The sequence below is a fragment of the Erythranthe guttata genome, chromosome 8 (genome assembly GCF_056151865.1).
Source record: "Erythranthe guttata isolate IM_541 chromosome 8, IM_541, whole genome shotgun sequence".
NCBI classification, from domain to species: Eukaryota; Viridiplantae; Streptophyta; class Magnoliopsida; order Lamiales; family Phrymaceae; genus Erythranthe; species Erythranthe guttata.
The window spans coordinates 18609931-18632778 of record NC_142540.1 but is presented as its reverse complement, the minus strand read 5'-3'; the positions used below and the strand labels follow the sequence as shown (position 1 = coordinate 18632778).

The window sequence follows — 22848 nt, the reverse complement described above, 5'->3', positions numbered from 1 at the left end:
TTGCACTACTCCACTCTGTAACTCCTCAAATCTTATTAATTAAATTGATTTATTAATTCAAATTATTCAATTTAGTTAGTATATTTTACTTTCTTTATGTCTTCACTGATTGAAATTGATTTTTTTTGGGGTTCAATTGAAATTGTAACAATTGGATTAACAAGACTAGACAAATCATTTGCCTAATTAATTAATTGGCTGAATTAAAATCTTATTAATTAAATTGATTTATTAATTCAAATTATGCAAATTAGTTAGTACATTTTACTTTCTTTATGTGTTTTCAGTGAAATTGAAATTGAAATTGAAATTGTTTTTTTTTTTTTTGGTTCAATTGAAATTGTAACAATTAGATAACATTAGACAAAACATTTGCCTAATTAATTAATTAATTGGCTGAATTAAAAATCTTGAAATAATTGGGGAATAATTTAACAGAGTTGGCCAATACTACAAGTAAGAACCCCTGGAGATGGCATAATACTAGACAAAAGTGAAGCCGGTCTTGCAACCATACTCGAAGCTTTTACGTAACTTTCCGAACCTTCGTTTCCGGAAGTTACGAAGCGGGCCCCATTCATCAACATATCTCCGTCCGATCGCCAGTTCCAGCTCTTCCACTCCTCGTCTCCAAACGGGCTTTCACGTTTCGTCACCTAAATTAATCAACGAACACAAATAAATATATGCAATTTGTTTTCGTAGTTTCCTTAGAGCCAAAAAAAAAAAAAAAACATTTTTAGTACCTCCTTTGTCGAATCGCCATCCAATGCAATAAACACGTTCCCTTGACTATTAATCGTCGGGTTAGCGCTTCCTCCGATCGCGTACATCTTCCAACCGGTGTACACGTTGTTCACGATATGAAAGTATCCATGTCTACACCTTCATTATAGTACAACAAGAAGAATATTTCAATAGGTAAGAGAAATTATTGTCATTTGGTAAACAAAAATTTCATAGTTATAATTTACCTAGGAATTCTTTGAACTAGGCCTTCTCCAAAGTAGTTAAAAGCAATTGTGACTTGCATGTTTTTATCCGCAAGAAAATCGTCGCTATGCCCCATAAGCATTGCCTCATTGTGATCGAACATGTAGTTGTTCGATATGGTTATACCCGTCGATCCCGAAACCACATCAATTAGACCGTCTCGACAATTCGACAGTGCACAATGGTCAACCCAAATGTCGCGGGCCCCAAATATCGAGATACCATCCCCATCCGAGATTCCCCTCCGCTGATAGCTGTGGGACCCAGTGGCCACAACCCCATTCCCCGCGGGTACACAATTATGTATGTACACTCCGTGTATGATAATATTCGTCACGCCTTGTATTGTCACGCACGGGCCGTTGGATATCTCGACGTTGAATCCTCGGCCGTCGATTGTCTTGTAAGAGTTCATCATGAGCTCCTGCTTCAATTGAACAGTCATATCACGGTCGAAGATTATCCAGAGCGGTTCGTCTTGGATGGCTGCGTGGCGGAGGGTGCCCTGGGTAGGGTTTTCCGGGTCATCCCCAGAGGATGTGACAGTGTAGAATTCGCCGTCTCGGCCGCCGATTGCGTTGCGGCCGAACCCGATCGCGCAGTCTGCGAGGACTTTGCGGTTGGCTTCCCAATCGGGGTCGCACCGCCAGCAGTCGTCGATCGGGTTTCCAGTTCTACAGGGGGCCGGTTGGTCCGTCGAGTTCATCATTGATCTCCTACATTTAAAGAAAAAAAAAAGTTGGAACTTCCGATCACAAATGTTATCCGAGCTGGTCTATTCTATACTACACCGAATGAAATTTTACCTACATTTGATTTACACACAACTACACACTTACGTGTGTGTGTGTGTAAAATGTATATAGATCAGTACACGTGTATAGTACAATATAACCCGGTGAACAAACAATAATAACTTAGAGAATTAGAACACAAAAAATGAAGCTAAGTATTGGAATCTTAGTACCTTTGGATTGGGCGTGCAGAGATTGTGGAAGCATGTGAGATGAGAACTAATAAGCACATGAGAAAGAGTTTTGACATTGTTTACTAAGAAATAAAACTAGGAGTTGAAAAGAAAGAGTTAGGCAAGAAAATTAGTTGTCTTAGAAATATGGGGTGATGAAACCTTGATAATAAAAGGTTGGTAATAAATTTCAAGTGATGAAAAGTTGGTGGGATTCATGGCAATTTAGACCCATTGTTGCAAAAGCTGTTGGGCATTAAAATCTTGTTTTTATTTTAGATATATATATTTTTGGATCTTGGATTAGTAGGTAGGTTATAGGCTAAATATGCAAGGAAAAAAATTCTCTTTATTGTGGTTTTATTATGTCCATGTATGCATAGTACGGCTAGTAGGCTCTGTAGCACGAAAACTTTAATTCTTAATGTATTTGTGTTTCAGATTCGGACACGTTTTGTGTCCGACACTCGAGGAGCATCTTATAAAACGTCATTTTGCAATTTTTGAAAAAGTTAGGAATATGTATGAATAGCAAATTTTTAAATATTTGTGTTGCTTCCCTTAATAATTACGTGATTTAATGATCAATTGCAACTTGATAGTTGATGTTTGGTTATTTTAATAAAAAATAATATATTTTATAATAATGGCATGACCATTTTTATAAGGTCATTTAGACCACTATTTTGAAACCTCCAAATCTATTATTTTCTTACATAAAACACCATAAATTTTTTTAATTCTATATTAATGAGAGGCTTTATATATGGTGGTCAAGTTTTTGTGCTATAAAATGGGGGACAAAGTGTTTTCTAAAGGAAAAGTGAGTTTACTAATATTTTCTTAACTCTCCATAATTTTCCTCCACATTATATAACAACATTTTGAGATTATGTTGTGTATCGGGTGAAAATTTCTAATTCACTCGAACCTGCAATTTTGGTGAAGTTACAGCGAAGAGATAGAATGGGCTATTGTATCCCATAGGCGACACGATCGGAACCTTTTTGCACCTCATTAGAGAAGGGGTCGTGAAATTCGACTTAAGAGAGCGACCTAGTACGCGCCTCACCTTGCCTATCTACATATCATTATGAATCTTATTTGAAGCTAATCGTCAACTGTGTAAAGATGAAGCAAATGGAGTACAAGCCTCTATCCACAAGTTTTGTGATCAATCGTCAAATTGCAGCCGTGGTTTCAACAGTTGATAATAATATTTACTTTGAATATATTTGTGTGAAATTATATATAAATAAAAAACTGATATATGTTTATATAACATATTTATAAATATATCCATATACTTTTAATATTTATACATTTCCCCAAGTTCTTATATCTCCATTTTTGGATAATTTTGCAGTGTTCCGGTTTTGTATATAGGCGGTTAAAGCAGTTTGAAAACCGTTGATTCCGTCCGGTTCTGGTTCTAACCGGCCGGTCCGACCTGTTTCGAATAATAAGTTAATAAATAAATAAATAAATATTTAAGACCACATAAATTGGGCTTTCCTTTATTCGGCCCAATAGATACACTTATATAGTCCAATATCTTGCTATATAAAATAAATTTATATTGGTCATAATTATTTTCTGTTAAAAATAATATATATTGGTGGGCTTTATTCCGTTTAGTAACCGTCACCGAACTGAAAAACCTCGTAGAAGTTGGTATCCAGTGTCGGTGATTCCATGGGGCCATCTGTGCTGACTCACTCCCAGCCGTCCACGTGGCGCTGCAGTGTGATTTGATGGTCCACGCTTTGCCTTTCAGCGTGAGTTTTCTTCTGATTCTCCCAACAATTGGCAACTTCTTTTTCCAACATAAAGCAAATAAGCCCCTGCACTTTTCAGATACTACCAATATACCCCCAACATTTTCGGAGGGTTCACATTATTTTCCTTGTATGAGCACATCAGGCCTCGGACTGAGTTAGGTAGGTCGATTCTTGTATCAGCCCAATCTTTGTGGGTCTGTTGTTGGTTGACAACTGATTTTATTTTATTTTATTATTTTTTTTCTGAAATCGATTGATTAATGGGTATACTCGTCACTTAAAATACTTAAAACAAAAAATATTGAAATAAAAGTATGTACATTTTGCGTACCAGTTCACCATCGTCACTTGTCAATTCAAAATATAATCACAAAATTCAAAGTAATTCTAAACACGAACATTTCGCCATAATGTCACAAAGTTATAATCAGTCTTCAGTTCATAACAATCAAATAAACAAAAATTACTTCACAGTTTAAACTTCAGCATATTGCCAATATTAAAAAAAAAATAGTAATAACTACACGCTTATTTAGCAATTAAAATAATATTCTAATAATTTTTTTACTAATATTGTTGGTTGACCGATAATTATCGATCAATAAACTTTTAATTACATTAGAAACTATCAATCGATCCATCATACATGAGTTTGTAGAACTTTTCAGTCCAATCCAATGGATTGGTTAAATATTTATTATCCGTCTAAAAATATAATCGAAAATGAATCAGTTGTGGGTAAAAATCAACTCAGTCTCAACCCTCAACACTAAAGCACATGATACTTATTTGCTTATATTAAAAGTATAGGGATTTACCTGCAAAACTGTTAAAAGCACAAGGGCATCAATTAATGTAGAACAAATATAAATATGCTAAAAAATTAATTTAGAAAAATAAAATATATATAAAAGATTAGTTACATTGTTGGCCACGATTTTCTGCAAGAGTGATGCTTAAACCACGTGATATGTTTCCGCCTTCCGGTGCCTTCTCCTTTTTTGTTACATTTTTCAATCTTCAATTACAAGATTAAAATAAAGGTATTCATTTTTTAAACTTCTTTTATTTTTTTGTGTTTACTTGAAATTTACTCTGCAATTATATTCACTAATAATAATAATAATAATTCATGTTGTTTTGAGTCTTTTGACCAATTCTTTTACGAACTTAATCTTTTAATTCAAATGACATTTTATATTTTACACTTGACCCCCTTTACTTTTAATATAGCACATGACGGCATGACCCCTTTGTATTTTAATGCAAGCACATAAACTCCAGGGCGGACCTAGGGGTTTTTTTTTTTACTAGTTTTAAGTGCATAAAATATAAACTTTGGGGAGTGAAAGTTCATAAACTAATAGACAAGTATCAAATTAAAATAATAAAAAAATAAAAACAGCTATTTTATCAAGAATTTCATTTGCTTATTTATCAACTGGAATAACATATGAAAAGTATTACGTGGTCATGTACACAAAGTTGAAACTACAATGCGTTTATAATAAAAATACAAGGGGTTTTATATGCACAAAACTCAAATAATAGGGGTTTAACTGCTATTTACTTTTTTTTTTTTTTAATATGATCGATGCAGATCACGTATTTATTAGAATTATTTATAACTCCTTTCACTCCCACTATTTGTTTCCACTCTTCAGCTATTCCCAGTCCAAATAGAGCTGAAAAAATATTCTCTCTCCGCCACAAATACAATGCAGCTCCGCCTCTCCGCCGCCGCAGCAGCGGTGGTGGTGATATCATCTCTCTCTCTTTTCCTCCTCCCGTCCACCGTCGACGCACACAACATTACCCGCATCCTCGCAAAGTACCCGGAACTCTCCACCTTCAACCACTACCTGACAGTGACGCAGCTCGCGCCGGAGATCAACCGCCGCGAGACGATAACCGTCTGCGCCGTCGACAACGGCGGGATGGGGGATCTGCTCTCGAAGCGCCTCACGATCGGCGGCATAAGAAACGTGCTCTCGCTCCACGTGCTCCTCGATTACTTCGACGCGAAGAAGCTCCACCAGATCACCGACGGCACCGCCCTCGCCGCCACCATGTTCCAGGCCACCGGCTCCGCCCCCGGATCTTCCGGCTTCGTCAACATCACCGAATTAAAAGGCGGAAAAGTCGGATTCTCCCCCGAGGAAAACGGAGGCGTGATTTCCGCGTATTTCGTGAAATCAATCGAAGCCATACCCTACAACATCTCCGTAATTCAGATCTCGACAATTTTGCCTTCTCCCGAAGCCGAGGCGCCGGCTCCCGAGCCGAGCCAGATGAATCTCACGGCTCTGATGTCGGCTCGCGGCTGCAAGGTGTTCGCCGAGGCGCTGCTGGCTAATCCGGCGGAGCAGACTTACGAGAGCAACCTCGAGAGCGGATTGACCGTATTCTGCCCCGGCGACGACGCGATGAAGAGCTTCATCCCCAAATTCAAAAACCTAACCGCCGCCGGCAAACAGTCGCTGCTCGAATACCACGCCACGCCGATTTATCAGACGCTCGCCGGCCTGAGATCCAACAACGGACTGACGAACACCCTGGCCACCGACGGCGACAAAAAGTACGACTTCACCGTGCAGAACGACGGCACCGGCGTCACGATCAAGACGAAAATCGTGACGGCGAAGATCGTCAAGACGTTGGTGGACGTCAATCCGCTGGCGATATACCAGCTGGATAAGGTTTTGATGCCGCCGGAGCTCTTCAAGGCGGCGGCGTCTCCGACTCCAGCCCCCGCTCCGGCTCCCGAAGCCAATGCCAAACCGCCGAAGAAGCACAAGTCGCCGCCGGCGCCGGATGCTCCGTCGGACTCTCCGGCAGATGCTCCCGACGGAGATGTGGCGGATCAGACCGCCAACGGCGCCGGAGCAGCAGCTAGATTCACTGGTGCTGTGATTTTGAGTCTGGGGTTTGTGTTTTTACAGCTGTAAGTTTATTTTGCTTGTTTGTATTTTTATTTATTTTTGCTTGGCCTTTATTTTTATTTTTATTTTTATTTTATTTTATTTATATTCATTAACTAATTAAAGGCGGGACAGCGGTAGTTATTAAATTAATTTCTGTTTCCATAGATGTTTTAAGACCCTTCTTTTAATTTATTTAATTACAATAGTGTATGTTGCTGATTTTTATTTAACTGAAAAGCAGGCATGTTTTCATGTAGTTTGTTTTGACACTTTCAGATTAATAATTGTATTTTTGTTATTTGTTTTAATGTTTGATAAATGTCTTCGAGCTTTAATAATATCGTTACGACTTCAAACGTGAAAGATATACATGAATCAATGGATACTGCCCACAACTTTGATGTATTGAGGTATCTAAAATTCAAAATGTGACTCATTCATGCATAGCTTTGTCACACGGCATCCAATCTAGCGGATTTAAGTTAGATTAGAAAGCTAACCCAAATAACTACAGTTTTTGTGTTTCGAATTTTGCCAAAATTAAAATAGAAATATGTCAAAATTAGATTCGAAGTCAAACAACATTAGTAAAATTGAAACCACATTTAACATTTCAGATATATATATATTAATTATAAGTAATGGTACCTTAAAGCACGAGTTTGAGGTGAGGAAGCTTCCTCCAAAAGCGTGGATTTGGCTTTTATGAATGTCACATGGCTTTGCAAATCTAAGCACATGCCTCTCATGCTACTATTCCTTTTTCGGTTTTTCCACAATAATAAATAATATTATTTCGGGTACAATGAAGGATTAGTTAATTACTTTCACTTTTGTAGCTGCTTAATTCCACTTTGCACTCTTCAAAAAAAATTAATTGGATTTTGTACCATCGAAACACAATAAATCATTCACACTGCACCCAAATTAAATATTACATACTTCCAACATAAATTCAAGTACCACAAAAAAAAAAAGAAAAAATCACAACGAGTTACTCAAGAGAACTATCATTTCTTACATAATTTTGAAAAAAAAAATATTTTTTCACTAAATTTTCTTACTGGCAACGGTCCTTCGTTGGAAAGTTTGGGAACAACTGAATAAGGAGGTAACGATTACTTAGCTTTTGGTGCAATCGTCGACAATTGTCTGAGTTTCGTTCAAGATTTCCATCTTTGTTCATTTGCTTTTATAAAGCAGTCGTGTAATAAACTAGCCCACGTTATTACTTGATATGCATAATTGAGCCAATCCAATGGGCCTACATTTCCTTTACCTATTGGGCCACGAACCCAATATTGAAGACAACTACCACCGAGGCCGAATCACCTTCAAGTAGGGTTTGGGCCCGACAATCCCAACTAAGGTATAAATAAATGTTTGAACTCATTCCTTAAGGTACGTCCTATTATCTGAACTATACCTCAACATGCATTCTCTGGACTATTTCCACTATCCGCACGTCTAACTTGAGCGTCGGAGGGGTTTCCGCCGGATCAACCCCGGCTTAGTTTACGTGTTATATGATTGCAGGTATCTCAAGGTCATCAAGCTCGTGAGCCAGTGATCCACTCTGCTCTTCCAGCTCATCCTACTTCAACTGTCTAAGGTGATCTATCTCTAGCATCATCATTGGTCATCTTTCATGTAACCCTTATTTGAAGGGTTCTGAACTTTCGTTTAAAACGGCGTCTATCGTCTAATAATATGTTTTGTTTCGTATAAAAAAAAATAGTATAAATTACCCTCTAAATTTGATGTACATGCAAACCCAATAATAAATAATAAATACACACCAAAATCAAATAACAAATGTTACGATTTGGATTAATTGCACACTTTAATCCACCAAAATAAATATATGGGCTTCGTCTATCAGCCCATCTTATATTAAATAATTTGGGCTCATATGCATATGACAATTTGTAACGGCTCCATGACATGTTATTCTTCACTCGCTTCTTATATATATATATATATATATATATATATATATATATATATATATATATATATATATTTATTTTAATCAAAAAATCTTATTTCTTTTCTTTATTTTAATAAATAATGGGAACTTTAATCAACCTTTTATCACATGAATTTCAGTGCATTTTGAACAATTCTTTTCGATAAAATTCATGCATGTATTTTGTACTCCAATTTCCTAGGCTCCTAGCCTACTGGCTACTAATACCATTAATTAGAAAATAAATAAAATTGCATTATCCAGTGTACTAATTAGATATATCATTTATTATTGCATTAGATATATCATTGATTAATTATTAAAAAAAAAAGATATATTTATTTATTTTTTATTTTTTTTTTTTTTTTTTTTTAATGCAGGAACCCGCAGCCAACCATATAGGTGCACTGGGTAAACCTACACTCTCGTATAATAGCTTGCAAACCATACGAGAGATGTAAACCACACTAGGCTAACCATGTGTGACAAGCTCGACCTAGCGACCGTTGGCAAGGGGATTCGAACTTGGGTCAATTGACCCAAGCTCTCTTGCTCCAACCGCTAGGCCACCCTTGCGGGTTATATTTATTTATTTGTACCTTAATATAGAGACATTGTACTAAAGGGATTCTTTGGGTAAGAATGTAATATCACGTGGTCAAATATTCCAACATGAATTGTCTATAGTACAACGGCTTCTTTTGATTTTTTCTGACATGGACCCATATTATATATACATATCTTTTTATTTAATATATTATTAATATAATATTAATTCTTCTAACTCCTATAAACTTTTTTTTTTTTACTATTTCTAAGTTCACACACTTGATGTAATACATATCAATAAATAAAAATAGAGATAATATATACCACACATTCTTTTCTTTTGGCTGATTCATTATCTATATTATTCTTACAATGTTAGACCAAAATATCCTTAGACTCCATTTTGACTGGAGAGATTAACCATGATTAATTATTTAACTGGACTTTGTTTGATGTTTGTTATACTCAATAATTCACCAGTTCGACCCGAAAATATTATATTATCATGTTTTATCTTGCATTATTTTGCTTTTTAGGGAGCTTCTTTGTTGGACATTAGAGAGTCCGGTATAAAATAATTGGGTTTTAATTAAATTACTTAATTTTATCTTAGCTAATTCTATATTGACAACCAAACGAATTTATTAATTAATGCGGGAGACTCGGTGGCGAATTAATAAGAACATAATTGAGAAATATTTAACTAATGCAGTACTGGAAATTTAATGTGATAGATAATATCAAATTATCTTTTTTTTAATCAAAAAGGACATATATTAGGGAATTTAGGGGTTAATTTACAATATTTGTTAATCAACCAATATATATATATATATATATATATATATATATATATATATATATATATATATCATAAAAATAAATACTCATTATTTTTTATTTTATGAGAAACATAAATATCATTGAATTCCCGCATAAATAAGCACATAAACCAATAATAATTGTAAAATACTCTTCCTCCCACTTGAATTTAATCTACTCGAATTTATTTATTACTTTATTATATAAAACACAATAATGCAGTGCGAATACGGCGTCGTTTAATGGAGGGGGCCCCCCCAACCCCCAGCTCCCCTCCAAAATTCTCCTATATTACCGTTATAAATCATATTCTGTATTTTCCTTTTTTTAATATTTTTTTTTAATAATAAAATAATCCTGAATTATTTATCTTCTTCGATTACCCACCACGCGCCCATTCTTCTATAACCGTTTGAATCCCATTTTCCCACCCAAAGATTCCCACCCCCACCACCACCACCACCACCACCACCCACCACCGCCCCCACGAACACTACTTCTTGAAAAATCCCATGTAAAAATAAAAAATGAAAAAATTTTCCGGCGAAATTAATTACACGATGAACCCAAGAAAGCTTCTTGTTTTCTTAATATTTCCGATCATCTTCAACCTCGCCTCCGCCGCCACGGCGGCGGCGCACTCGCCGGAGAACGTGAACCTCGACTTCCCCTTCTTCACACTCCGCAACCTCACCCTCCTCGGCGACTCCTACCTCCGCGACGGCGTCGTGGGGCTCACGCGCCAGCTGGGCGTCCCTTCCTCCAGCTCCGGCGCCGCCATCTACAACAACCCGATCCCGTTCTTCGACCCGGAAACCAACACCACCGCCTCCTTCTCCACCAGATTCTCCTTCTCGATCGACAACGTCAATCCGACGTCGTTCGGCGACGGCCTCACCTTCTTCATCTCCCCCAACAACCAAACCCTAGGCAGCGCCGGCGGCTACCTCGGCCTGGTCAACTCCTCCCAGTTGACCAAGAACACCTTCGTCGCCGTCGAATTTGACACCCGACAAGACCTCCACTTTGACGACCCCGACGAAAACCACGTCGGTTTGGACATCGACAGCTTGATCTCGATCAAGACCGCCGATCCGATGCTCCGATCGATCAACCTCAAGAGCGGCAACGTGATTACTGCCTGGATCGATTACTCGAACGACAACCGCAAAACGGAGGTCTTCTTGAGCTACTCCACCTCCAAACCCGAAACCCCGATTTTGTCCGTCGATCTCGATTTATCCGATTACTTGAAAGAATTCATGTTCGTCGGCTTCTCCGCCTCCACCGAAGGCAGCACGGAGCTGCACTACATCGAGAATTGGAGCTTCCGTACACTAGGGTTCAGCCAGATAAGGCCGAGAATCAACCCCCACAACGTAACCGACACCACCGTCCCGCCGCTAAACCCGCCGCCGCAGATTCCGGTTTCCGATTCCAACAACCGCCGTCACAAATCCATCGGATTAGGCCTCGGGATCGGAATCCCGTCTTTCTTCTGCGTAGTTCTCGTAGTTTTCGGCTACGTCTCCGTCAAGAAATGGAAGGGTACCAAAACAGAGAAGATCTTGAAATCGGAGCTTATAACCGGGCCGAGGCAATTCGACTACAAAGAGCTCAAATTCGCCACGAGGGGTTTTCACCCCTCCCGTATATTAGGGCACGGAGCGTTCGGCACTGTCTACAAAGCCCTTTTCCCAGAAACGGGCACTATTTCCGCCGTCAAAAGATCGAAGCACAGCCACGAAAGTAAAACAGAGTTCTTATCCGAGTTATCGATCATAGCTTGTTTGAGGCACAAGAATTTGGTGCAGCTACAAGGGTGGTGCGTCGAGAAGGGCGAATTGTTGCTCGTTTACGAGTTTATGCCGAACGGGAGTCTTGATAATGTGCTATACGATTATATCGACAACGGCTATAACAATAACAATAACCCGTTGAAATGGGAGTACCGATATAATATCGCTATAGGGTTAGCTTCGGCATTGACCTACTTGCATCAAGAATGCGAGCAGCAAGTGATTCACCGAGACGTAAAAACGAGCAATATAATGCTCGACGGAAGCTACAACGCTCGGCTCGGCGATTTCGGATTGGCTAGGCTTATGGATCACGACAAGAGCCCGCTCTCAACTTTGACAGCTGGCACGATGGGATATCTCGCGCCGGAGTATTTGCAGTACGGTAAAGCGACGGAGAAAACGGATGTTTTTAGCTATGGCGTGGTTATATTGGAGCTGGTTTGCGGGAGGAGGCCGATCGAGAGGGAAGGGCAAAATGGGAAGATGGTGAATTTGGTGGATTGGGTGTGGGGGTTGTATTCGGAGGGGAATCTTGTCGGGGCGGCGGATGGGCGGATGAAGGGGGAGTTTGAGGAGGCGGGGCTGAGGAAAATGCTGCTTGTCGGGCTGAGCTGCGCGAATCCCGATAGTTCGGGGAGGCCGAATATGAGGAGGGTTTTGCAGATATTGAACGGGGAGGCGGAGGGTTTGGTTGTGCCGAGGAAGAAGCCGAGTTTGACTTTTTCGAATAGTCTACCGTTGAGTATCGATGACCTCGTTTCGGATTGCGGATCGCCCGACTCGCAACTGGAGATTAGGATTGATTGATTGAAGGTGTTTGTTTTGCTGCTGCTATAGATGATGATGATTTGATATTCTTTTAATTTTTTTGAGATTGTTTGATTGATTTTTGTTTGGTGTTACATTTGATTGTGATTTGGTGTACATTTGATTTTTGATTTTGGATTTCGGATGTTTGATTGATATAAACTAAATTAGTTGTTATTAAATAGAGAATATTACACTTTCAGCCCCTTAAATTTGCATCGATGACACATTTGGTCCATAATGTTTCTAACATTCAACACTTTTTAGTCTCCTATGTCAATTTTTCGTTAATACTAATGAAATCAAACATGTATCAACCACTGCCTTAACTTACCGAATAACTGTAAATTAACATAAATGACAAAAAAATGTTAAATTATTGAAACTTGAGGGACCAAATGTGAAATTAATGCAAACTTGAGGGGTGAATTGTTAAATTTATGAAATTAGAGGATTTATTTAATAATAAGTTATATTATTGCATTTTGTGCTGAAAAAATGCGAAAGTTACACTATTTATATTTTATTATTTTATATACATATAAATAGGGGTGGAAATTGGAACGAAAATTTCGATTTCCGCCGAATCCGAATTCCGAAATTCCGATTTCCGAAAATTCCGAAAAAAATCGGATCGGAATCGGAACTACATAACAGAATTTCGGAATTTCCGATTTCCAATCCGAAATTATTCCGATTATTTCCAATTATTTTCGATTATTTCCGATTTATTCCAATTTTTCTAATTATTATTAATATTTATTACTATGTATAATATATAGTATATATTATATACTATATGTCTATATCTATCCGCAGTCTGTACTAATTACTAGTAATATACTATTCATCAAAAAAATAATTACTAGTAATATATACTAGTATATTACTAATATTTTTTCCAATATATATATATATATATATATATATATATATATATATATATATATTTGGACATATTATTATTTTTTAATTTTCTAAAATATACAAAAGTCAAAACTCAAAATTTTTTATTTTTTTTTCCATTTTTTTTTGGGAAAATTCCGAAAAAATCGGAATCGGAATCAATTTTTGAATTCCGAAAAAATCGGAATCGAAATTGGAAGGCGTTTTGGACTTCCGAAAAAAATCGGAAATTTTCCGAAACACCCAAATCCGATCCGATCCGTCCGATTTCCACCCCTACATATAAATTGTAGCATGTTATATATATCATTGAAATAATCTAAATTGTTTCTTAAAAAAAGAAGAAGGTAAATATCTAAATTGTTTTTTACAACGCGGGATAATAATAAAATATTTATTTCGTAAAAAAGAAGAAGAAAAAAAAAACACAATTACATATAAATTAGTAAATTTTAATTATCTTTTTTCCCCTAAAAAAATTGACCAAATTCCCGCCAAAATCAAAAGCTTTGACTGATTCCAACAACTAATGAAAGAAGTGTGCCACGTAGGACTAACCGATGCTCCCCACTTTTCCCACTCTTCAACTCCCACTCCTCTTCTGCTTCTATATATACACACACAAGCACACACTCATCGCCACCGAAAAAAAGAGTTAGAGAGAGAAAGAGAGAGAGAGAGAGAGAGAGAGAGAGAGAGAGAGAGATTTATTTGCAGTATAGAAAAAAGTGAGAGATATATTATTATTTATTAATTACAATGACTTCTTCTTCATCATCAGCTACCTCAAAGACCTTCAACAACATGCTCCTCTCCGCCCTTATCGCCGCCACCATGGCGGCGGTTCTGGTCTCCGGTTTCCAGTACCCAGTCGGGGAGAAGACGGGGTGGAAGAAACCCACCGGAAAAGAGACGGAGACGTACAACGAATGGGCCGCGAAGAACAGGTTCCACATCGGAGATACAGTCAGTAAGTCATTTCATCGAACACCTTACATGCATGGCTTTTCACACACACACACACACATTTTTATTGCGTGTTTTGATTTTTCTTGGAACAGATTTCAAGTACCAAAACGACTCCGTTTTGGTGGTGAGCCCCGTCGGTTACCTCACCTGCAACACCACGAACCCCATCTCGAGATTCGACGACGGCGACACCGTTTTCCAGTTCGACCGACCGGGTTTTTTCTACTTCATCAGTGGTGAACCGGGTCACTGCAAATCGGGTCAGAGGCTTATTGTTCGTGTGATGCATCCTTCTCAGGCGCCCGAAGTTTCGCCTTCTCCGGCTCCGTCTCCCACCGGCGGTTCCGGCCGCGATGGAGGCGGTGGTTCTGGGTCGCCGGGAGTTAGCGCCGCCGTGAAGGTGACGGTTGTTTCTTGCTTCGTGGCTGCTGTTGTCGGACTTTTCGTTGTCTATCTTTTCGTGTAGGAGTTTTTAGGATTAGTTTTGTTTTTATTTATTTATTATTATTATTATTATTATTTTATATTTATTTTCCTTAGGATGATTTAATTGTTGGTTGGATATTTTGCTTAGGACGATTTGTTATTTGTTTTCTTGAAAATTGTTTGGTTATTATTTATTTGATTAATGGCATTTATTTTATTTTAGATTTTATACCCACATGATTATTATTTCTATTACTTTTTTTATTTTTAAAAACACTTATATTCCATAAATCATATATTTATAATACAAAAAAATATTACAAAAATATATTTTTATTTCTTAACTTGACCTTAATCTCATGGGCTGTAATTTACCCCAATCTTTATAAGGGAAAAAAATGCAAACAATATATAATTTTTCTTCTAACGTAAAAAATACTAGAATTATTAATTAAAAAAAGCCAAAGAAATTAATAAATTAAAAAAAAATGAGAGAAATTATTTCATACAAGAATCTGAAAGAAGTTCATTTGGATAATAACTATCAACCTCAACAGCTAATTTGACCACTCCAGCTTTCGGATTACTCGCGACCACCTCGGCTTGCTCTGCAAATAACACTTGCGATAAACTCGAACCACAAATATCTTTATACATCTCGTAATTAGCAGCGCGAACAAACCCACCTTCCAAAATCTTCGACAAAGGATGCAAAATCGATACAGGGCTATTCTTCTCTCTCTCCAAACTATCCTTCAATTCAAGAAAATCGGAAACCAGTTCCTCTTTGCTGAACTGGACAAAGGCTGCAGTTTCGTCCAGGTGGCATATCGAAACAATCGAGCCCACACCAAAAACTTTACATACACAATCTCTAATATCTTTCGCCCTCAGCTTCGAAGGTGGGCCCCACAAAAGAACCGTATTCGAAAAGACGAATTTGGGATTCCTTCGTTTGGTGCTGGTGTTATTATTCGAACCTAAAGATTCCACGAGAATCTTTCCTGTTTTGAGGTCGATAATATCTTTGTTATTCCAGCTTAGGTATAAATGATTGATGTACTTTTGGAGTTTTTCATTTTGTGGCAAATTTAAGACCGAGTTGAAATCGATTCCTAGGTTACGACAGGATTGAGAAAAGACGGAGCCTGTCATGAAAGCATCGTATCCAGCTTCGTGTTTGGCTCCTGAGTTCCAATTTGAGAACCTGTACAGTATTTTACTTTGTTAGTTTACGAGAAGTTTCTAGAATAGACAATCCACATAGGCCTCGTTTGGTTGGTGGTGAGATAAGTTGTGATTAATTAAATAATTTGGTCTTATTCGACGTGGAAAAATGAGCTTCTCGTAAGATTACATAGTCTTATCTTGACTAATATTATCTTGCAAACCAAACGAGGCCATTGTGAAATAGGACGGATCGGATTGGAATTGGCACTTTTGAAAGAAAAAAAAAACGGAAGTAAAAAACTAATTCAGTCTCTTGAAAAAAAATAAAAAATGAAAAAGTCGGAATTTCAGAAATTGGAATGATAAAACTTGTTCCAAAATCGGTAACTTCGGATTGGAATCGGCGGAATTTGAAATTTCTATTGTTTTATTCACTTGTACTATAAAATATATAATAATATTTAATATTATAAGTAATTTTTTTGGAAATTAAAACCGGATCAGAAATTGGAATTTTAAATGTATTACAATTCTGTTAAAAGAATATGGAAAAATCGGAAATCAGAACTTTTGGAATTCGGAATGAAAAATATTGTTCCAAAATCAGAAATATTCGGGTTGAAAGTAACTGAGTTTCTTTGCCTTTAGAGATTACGCTCAATAGGTCTGAAGGAAATATTTGTATGAACAAATACTTATGTAAAACATTTTTTTTTTAATAAAAAACGAAAGGGATCTAATGTTGAATTATAGACAGTAATTAACCAACAAAAGAGTTGCACAGTATTATAACTAAAGATTTGACAGCAAAAATAAGAGCAAAGGAAAAACGAACCTCTGATCATCCACTTGAACTTCCACTTTAACACGTGGCTTACCCGCCACATCACTGCTTGTGCCACCTGGACCAATAGGTGGACAGAGTACGCCAAATGCTTTCGAAAGCGACGTACTGCCTTTCCTCATAAGAAGAAACAACTCATCATTTGAATTTATCAGTACTTTCGTATCGATAATGTTCGGGAAATATTTTCGAACAGCTGAGACAAATTCTTCAGCGGTCAAGGGAAGTGGACCGAAAAATTTGCTGTACACGTGTGCAAGATCTGAAGAAAGAAAGCAAAACTTTATAAGATGGCAAATAACTAAAAATATTCGAAACGAAACACGATATTTAATATATACTTGTGTTACCTAGAAAACAATTGTGACCGACAATTAATTTTTTCTCCGAGGAAAGCAGATCAATAACATGTCGAAACCCGATAGCAGATTTAATCTTCACTAATGAATCTTTCTTTTGACAAGCTTTTACCTCGCTCTGCACACACTCAAAGGTGAAACGAAAATTATATCTTATCGGAAAAAAAAATATAATAAAAAGTTCTCTATATATAGGTTTTGCAATTAGTCTCACCATAAGCAAATCCCTGTCCGATGTAGAGTCTGTATAGACGATCAATTTTTGTGCAACAGAATTTTCACCGGTCACGTGTACATAGGCAAGATCTTTGAAATCCTTTTCAGTAACCTGTATTTATACGGCAAAAAAACACTAGTATAATTCGAAAACTTCACATCACTAAGCATCGTAAAAAACTAAAAGTGAGAAGGGGTAAAATTGTAATTACCAACTTAATTAACCTCAGCTGACGGGAACTTAACCCGTTCAGTACAAGAGCAGGGCGCATTTGGAAGAAAGTAGTCTGAAAAGTTTGATTCATGGTATTCAAACTTCCTCGAAATCCGGATCCCGTATTTCCCTCGTGTAATAATCCAGCGCGCCATTCGCTGACTGTGTATTTCATTCTCTCGGTGAATAGAATATCTGCCATCCTAACCAACTGTGCGTCCGCGTCATTTCTTGAGTTAGACGATGAATATCCGGAATTGTCATTGTATAACGAATCTAACTGTCTCAGTGCTTCTTCCTCTTGGCTTCTGGACAAATAAGATATTCCTGAGATTATTTAAGAGTGTAAAATCTCCAAATCGAGGGAACATAAAACACCATCGACGGTGTTTAATCTTAAACAAACCGATAAAAGTGTCTAATCCTCTGGCATCGGTCTTCACATTACACTATTGGATACATTAACAGTTGATAATCAGATATAAATCAAACGCGGGACCGGTGAAACATTTACATCGATATTAGTTTTATCAATAATTTATGTAAGTCCGTGCATACGAACATCCATTTAAAGAGCAAAAATCAAGAAACAATTTGATGGTATCTCAAGCTACGAAAACGGGCTCACAACCAAAGATGGTGTCTAAATGAGACAATTTATTTAACGATAAAATTCATCAATCGACGACTTATAAAAGTAGTATCGAGGATAAAAATTCACCTTCGTAAATGCATTTATTGAAATCGAATTGGTACTTGGCCAAAAATTCCAATGAGCTCGTCTGGCATAGGAATTCATTCGATAAGCCGTCGCCTGGAATTTCCTGCCGAGGAAATATGTAAAAATTGTGCCTGCAAAAACAGCAAAAACAGAGATTGATTAATTTCATGGAGCAATATCTAAAAGGCATAATTCAAGGGCGGGAAAAAAACACTAATCAAATTAATTTCTCTCTCTCAATTCCAATTCCAATTCCCTATCCAAAGCTGAATAGAAAGAGAAGAAATTCCACACACACACACACACACACACACACATACGGATGGGCGAGAAATGAGTGGCTGAGTGGGTCCCATCGGAAGGGGCAAACGCCGAACTGAACGACGGCGAATTTCTCGGCGGAATCCTTGATCTTCAAGTACTGGATGTCGGGTCGGTCGAAATCGAACGACTCTCTCCACGGAGCGCTGGTGACTCCCGTCATCTCCAAATCGATCGAAACGAAGTCGGCTTCTCTGACGTGTCGGCGCAGCTCGGCCAGAGCCGGCTCGAAGTTCGGCTTCGTCACATTCTTCAGCGCCGCGTCTGCGCCCGGCGGCGGAGAAGGTGCAGAAGAGCATAGACAACGGATGAATGGTGAGGTGGTCCGTGTTCGGATTCGGATCCGGGTTCGGGTTATGACCCGAACCAGCTGATTTGCTTTCATCCTCTGCGTTTGTTCATTTTAGGGCAAAACCCGGGTACGAATTGCGTAGAAGAAGTAGGTAGTACGAAAATTTGGTGCACCCAATACTTTGGGGCTTATTTTTCAAAAAAATAAATAATAATAATAATAATAATAATAATTGGGCCTAAAGAATTTGCTTCTGAACGGTGATGGGCCTAAACAATTTAGTATTTTACTAGCATTAGTATAAATAACCTCTATAAATTAATATCGGTATCAGCAAAATTCTATTTATTTAGAGAAATATTAAGGTGGTGTTTGCAAATGATTATTTAAAAGCATAAGTTAGTGATTGTGAATTGAGTCAGTTTTAAGTGCTTATTTCTAAAAGTCGGGGGTGTTTGCAAATATTCCGGAAAATGAACTTAAATAGAAAAAACAGGGTTATGGGTGCTTTTAAAAAAATAGCTTAAAGCAAATTATTTTAAGAGAAGCAAAAGCAAAAGTTGATTTTGCAAACACCTGAAAACAAATTATGAGCAAAAAAAGCTCATAATCACTTTCAAAAAGCATTTGCAAACACCACCTAAATTATCGAACTAATAATTTAATAAGTGTTTATCGAGTCGGGATCAAGAGAAATTATTATTTAAACAAGGTTATTAATTTATCGAGGTTCTACTGTATAATGAAATTGTTATTTTTCTGCCAATTTTTTATTTATTTTTAATAAATAACTAGTCAAGAAAATTGGCAATATTTTTTTTATAATTGAGTATGTTTTCATATACATCCCAACTTGTGGATAGAAAAAATGGGGATTAGGGTCAATTTTCCCTTGCTTGTAATGTTATTTATTTTGCAATTTGTACAAATGGTTTCATATTTGAAACTAATTAGGAAATTTGACGAATCGAGTTGAACTTATTTGAAGGTCTAGAATTCGAATTCGAATATTTTTTTTTATAAATTCGAAATCTATTTACGATATTATTTTAGATTGTACGTAAAATGTGTTATTTATTTCAGATAACCCTTCACTAAACGGGCATGAATTTTGTGTAATAAGTATTTGAATATTCAAAATCGAAGTTGCAAAATCAAAATCGTAGATCTACAATTTAAAATCACCAGATATATTTTCCAATCCTCTATTTGATAATTATACAAGAAAATTCATTTGAATATTCAATTTTTCATAAAAGAAAAATATATTAGATTTGCGTTCACATTTAATTTTTTAATTATACACTTGTCTAACAACTATGACGTGTGTTGTATACAGCTACGTCGATATACATATACATACAACCTATATATATATATACATATATATACATATTACTTACATCAAAGTCTAAAACCCATTTCTCTCTCTCTTTCTCTCTCTACTTTTCTTCTCTCTCTACATATCTCCTACAGCTCGAGTCAAGCTTTTAGCTGATAAAAATATCTTCTATTCCTGAACATTCATGTCGGTATGTAATCGAATTATACTCTGTTCTTCTTCGTTATTCACTCCGATTCGAATAGATTTGAGTTGAATTTAATATTTATTTTGCTGGCTATTTTTCAATTTTGTTTCGAATTTCATCTGTTTGTGGTTTGATCGATCGTTTGTTTCTCTGCTTTGAGCCGATGATTTTTTGTTGAAATTGATTAGGTTTGACTTTATGTTTATGTAAAATTGGTTATTTTATGTGGGTGATTGGGTGCTTGCTAGCTGTTCCGGACTGATTTTTTCTTCCTGATTAACTATTCAAGTTTTTTTGGTCATCTTGATTGTTTTTTTTTTCCCTAATTTTTGTTTTAACTCTGTGTGTTGTCGAAATCTGATTTGACTTTATGTATCGACTCGGTTATTTTACCCGTATATAGGCGTGGGAGGTCGAAAAGACCGATGAAACAGAAGTAAATGTTAGTTTAATGCGATGATATGCTTCACTGATGTATAAGCAAAGGAATCGATATACAGTCGTCTATGCAGAACGAAGTTTTAAGTTTGTTGTATTCGTTTGAATTATAACTGACCTGGATGAATTTGTTCCCAGAATGTGAAAGCTGTGCTGCACCATGATACATTAGAGCTAAATCGGGTCATAAAGATTGTCACAAACTTGTTCGATTTAAGCATTCATCATAAATTCGATATCGTGTTAACACTATGTTAATATCTATATAAAGAAAGGAAGACGAGCCCTCAGAATGCGTAGTATAGTTTCATGCATAGTGTAGTTAATTGGGTCGTAAAATTTGATGTTTTCAACTTTTGAATGGGCACAAAATTTCGTGTTTCACTTTTTTTCTTTATCAAACTACAAATAATATTTTTGTTCGGTTTGCATCTAGTCCAATCTTTCTTATCATGTTTCGGAAACACGCAGGTTGTTTTATTTCCCTCCGATTTTCGCCATTTTTTTTTGTTTCGGGCCATCTAATTTGAATTTTTATCTTCTTTGACAATTGATCAGAAACTCAGTGTGTGGTGCCTTCAGCATTTTCGTTTATCTTCTAATTTGGAATTCTAATGCCGTTTATTTGTACCTTTTACAGGAGAAGGGTCGGCCATTGCCAAAGTTCGGTGAATGGGATGTTAACGATCCAGCTTCAGCTGAAGGATTTACGGTAATATTTAACAAGGCAAGGAATGAGAAGAAGACAGGTGGCAAGCCAGATTCCCCGACTGGGGGTGTCTCAAATACACATTTTAGAGAGGAAACTTTAAAGCCACAGGGTGTAAGTTTCTTTTCCGTATATGTCGTTCATTTGAAATATTTTTTTATTCTTCTTTGCCCAAGTATAACGTTGCTCGATTATATTAGTATCTAACTTTAATCTGGGAAGACCTGTAAATTGCACGCTGTGTATGTGATTCTTTTTCTGTATCGTGTTTTTCACTCTGCTGTTTCTTTAAACGCCCCTTTTGATTATCTTGAATACATTTTGGGGTGGTTTTCAGGGTTTATATTTCGTTTACCTGATTCTTTTCTGACAGCATTTCGATGGACGAGGTCGAATAATTTATTGTTTGTTGATTTTCTATTGCAACAAATTACCAAACATAGACATGCTTCCTAAGTTTCCACGGCATTCTTATCATAAGACGATTAATCAAATCCCGACCATGTATGAACTGCACCCATTCGTTTTGATTTTTATCTCATTGAAAGTGAAATTTTTGTTGACTTGCAGAAAAAATGGTTTTGCTGCATGTGAGAAACGGAATCTTGACCGGGTTTATGTGTAAAATATACTTATACGGCATATAAAAACAGAGCAGAGGATGACTCTAATTCGGAGTTTGCAGGTTGTATGAGGCACCGCCCTCGTCTGTTTTTTGTGTGCTGTAGAAATTGCGTCGGTTTGGGTATTGGACAACTTTTTTCGTTTTACTATTAATTTATGTTGTATTTGTTTTTGTGGGTCAAGAATAAGCCAGGTTTACTATTGTTGCTTTTCGCTATCTTGTGTGATTTGTATGTAAAGCATTTGTGCCCCTCCTATTAATCACCATCTTTTACCGATTTATATTTTTCGGGTGAAACGTATTTATCGTCTACTGCATTTTGATCGAGACGATCTTCTGATTTGATTCATACTACACCTTGTGAATTTCACTCGATTTATATTCAATCATACATGCATGTATAGATTCATATATATTTACGCGTATCTACATGTTATCGCTAGGAATTTTTTTCTTCCGTGAAGGCTCCCTCGGCAATAACTACTATTCTGTGTT

The 22848-nt window shown here is 36.9% G+C and overlaps 6 protein-coding genes across 6 annotated transcripts; 4 read left to right on the top strand and 2 right to left on the bottom strand.

Annotated features, from left to right (window-relative positions):
* Positions 1 to 349: 349 nt before the first annotated feature.
* On the bottom strand, positions 350 to 2114 carry LOC148768703 (Pectin lyase-like superfamily protein). The gene is made up of 4 exons (XM_088822203.1): positions 1961 to 2114; positions 975 to 1709; positions 747 to 885; positions 350 to 656 (listed from the first exon to the last, which is right to left on the bottom strand). The coding sequence occupies exons 1-4, from the start codon at positions 2035 to 2037 to the stop codon at positions 432 to 434; spliced, it is 1176 nt and encodes a 391-aa protein (XP_088678329.1). The 5' UTR covers positions 2038 to 2114; the 3' UTR covers positions 350 to 431.
* A 3249-nt stretch (positions 2115 to 5363) lies between these two features.
* LOC105962082 (fasciclin-like arabinogalactan protein 1) lies at positions 5364 to 6973 on the top strand. Its single transcript, XM_012986362.2, has one exon. It carries the CDS (start codon positions 5460 to 5462, stop codon positions 6687 to 6689), a length of 1230 nt encoding a protein of 409 aa, XP_012841816.2. The 5' UTR covers positions 5364 to 5459; the 3' UTR covers positions 6690 to 6973.
* Positions 6974 to 10359: 3386 nt separating this feature from the next.
* Positions 10360 to 12826, top strand: LOC105962081 (Concanavalin A-like lectin protein kinase family protein). Its single transcript, XM_012986361.2, has one exon. The coding sequence runs from the start codon at positions 10533 to 10535 to the stop codon at positions 12612 to 12614; it is 2082 nt and encodes a 693-aa protein (XP_012841815.1). The 5' UTR covers positions 10360 to 10532; the 3' UTR covers positions 12615 to 12826.
* Positions 12827 to 14154: 1328 nt separating this feature from the next.
* Positions 14155 to 15051, top strand: LOC105962084 (early nodulin-like protein 6). The gene is made up of 2 exons (XM_012986363.2): positions 14155 to 14490; positions 14582 to 15051. Exons 1-2 carry the CDS (start codon positions 14280 to 14282, stop codon positions 14953 to 14955), a joined length of 585 nt encoding a protein of 194 aa, XP_012841817.1. The 5' UTR covers positions 14155 to 14279; the 3' UTR covers positions 14956 to 15051.
* A 315-nt stretch (positions 15052 to 15366) lies between these two features.
* AHG2 (Polynucleotidyl transferase, ribonuclease H-like superfamily protein) lies at positions 15367 to 19242 on the bottom strand. The gene is made up of 7 exons (XM_012986364.2): positions 18760 to 19242; positions 18440 to 18570; positions 17717 to 18045; positions 17503 to 17616; positions 17280 to 17406; positions 16921 to 17191; positions 15367 to 16122 (listed from the first exon to the last, which is right to left on the bottom strand). Exons 1-7 carry the CDS (start codon positions 19143 to 19145, stop codon positions 15414 to 15416), a joined length of 2067 nt encoding a protein of 688 aa, XP_012841818.1. The 5' UTR covers positions 19146 to 19242; the 3' UTR covers positions 15367 to 15413.
* A 1190-nt stretch (positions 19243 to 20432) lies between these two features.
* On the top strand, positions 20433 to 22634 carry LOC148768702 (protein NOI4-like). Its single transcript, XM_088822200.1, has 3 exons — positions 20433 to 20584; positions 21660 to 21842; positions 22299 to 22634. The coding sequence occupies exons 1-3, from the start codon at positions 20579 to 20581 to the stop codon at positions 22320 to 22322; spliced, it is 213 nt and encodes a 70-aa protein (XP_088678326.1). The 5' UTR covers positions 20433 to 20578; the 3' UTR covers positions 22323 to 22634.
* Positions 22635 to 22848: the final 214 nt, after the last annotated feature.

What these genes read in the sequence shown, in the direction of transcription:
- LOC148768703 (XM_088822203.1), bottom strand. Translation starts at nt 2,037, where the DNA reads ATGTCAAAACTCTTTCTCATGTGCTTATTAGTTCTCATCTCACATGCT. An exon ending in TCTGCACGCCCAATCCAAAG is followed by an intron (nt 1,710 to 1,960) that starts GTACTAAGATTC and finishes CTTTAAATGTAG; the next exon opens with GAGATCAATGATGAACTCGA. An exon ending in ATGGCGATTCGACAAAGGAG is followed by an intron (nt 657 to 746) that starts GTACTAAAAATG and finishes TGATTAATTTAG; the next exon opens with GTGACGAAACGTGAAAGCCC.
- LOC105962082 (XM_012986362.2), top strand. Translation starts at nt 5,460, where the DNA reads ATGCAGCTCCGCCTCTCCGCCGCCGCAGCAGCGGTGGTGGTGATATCA.
- LOC105962084 (XM_012986363.2), top strand. Translation starts at nt 14,280, where the DNA reads ATGACTTCTTCTTCATCATCAGCTACCTCAAAGACCTTCAACAACATG. An exon ending in CCACATCGGAGATACAGTCA is followed by an intron (nt 14,491 to 14,581) that starts GTAAGTCATTTC and finishes TTCTTGGAACAG; the next exon opens with ATTTCAAGTACCAAAACGAC.
- LOC148768702 (XM_088822200.1), top strand. An exon ending in AAACTTTAAAGCCACAGGGT is followed by an intron (nt 21,843 to 22,298) that starts GTAAGTTTCTTT and finishes GTTGACTTGCAG; the next exon opens with AAAAAATGGTTTTGCTGCAT.
- AHG2 (XM_012986364.2), bottom strand. Translation starts at nt 19,145, where the DNA reads ATGAAAGCAAATCAGCTGGTTCGGGTCATAACCCGAACCCGGATCCGA. An exon ending in CAATAAATGCATTTACGAAG is followed by an intron (nt 18,046 to 18,439) that starts GTGAATTTTTAT and finishes AAATAATCTCAG; the next exon opens with GAATATCTTATTTGTCCAGA. An exon ending in AGCTGAGGTTAATTAAGTTG is followed by an intron (nt 17,617 to 17,716) that starts GTAATTACAATT and finishes GTATAAATACAG; the next exon opens with GTTACTGAAAAGGATTTCAA.
- LOC105962081 (XM_012986361.2), top strand. Translation starts at nt 10,533, where the DNA reads ATGAAAAAATTTTCCGGCGAAATTAATTACACGATGAACCCAAGAAAG.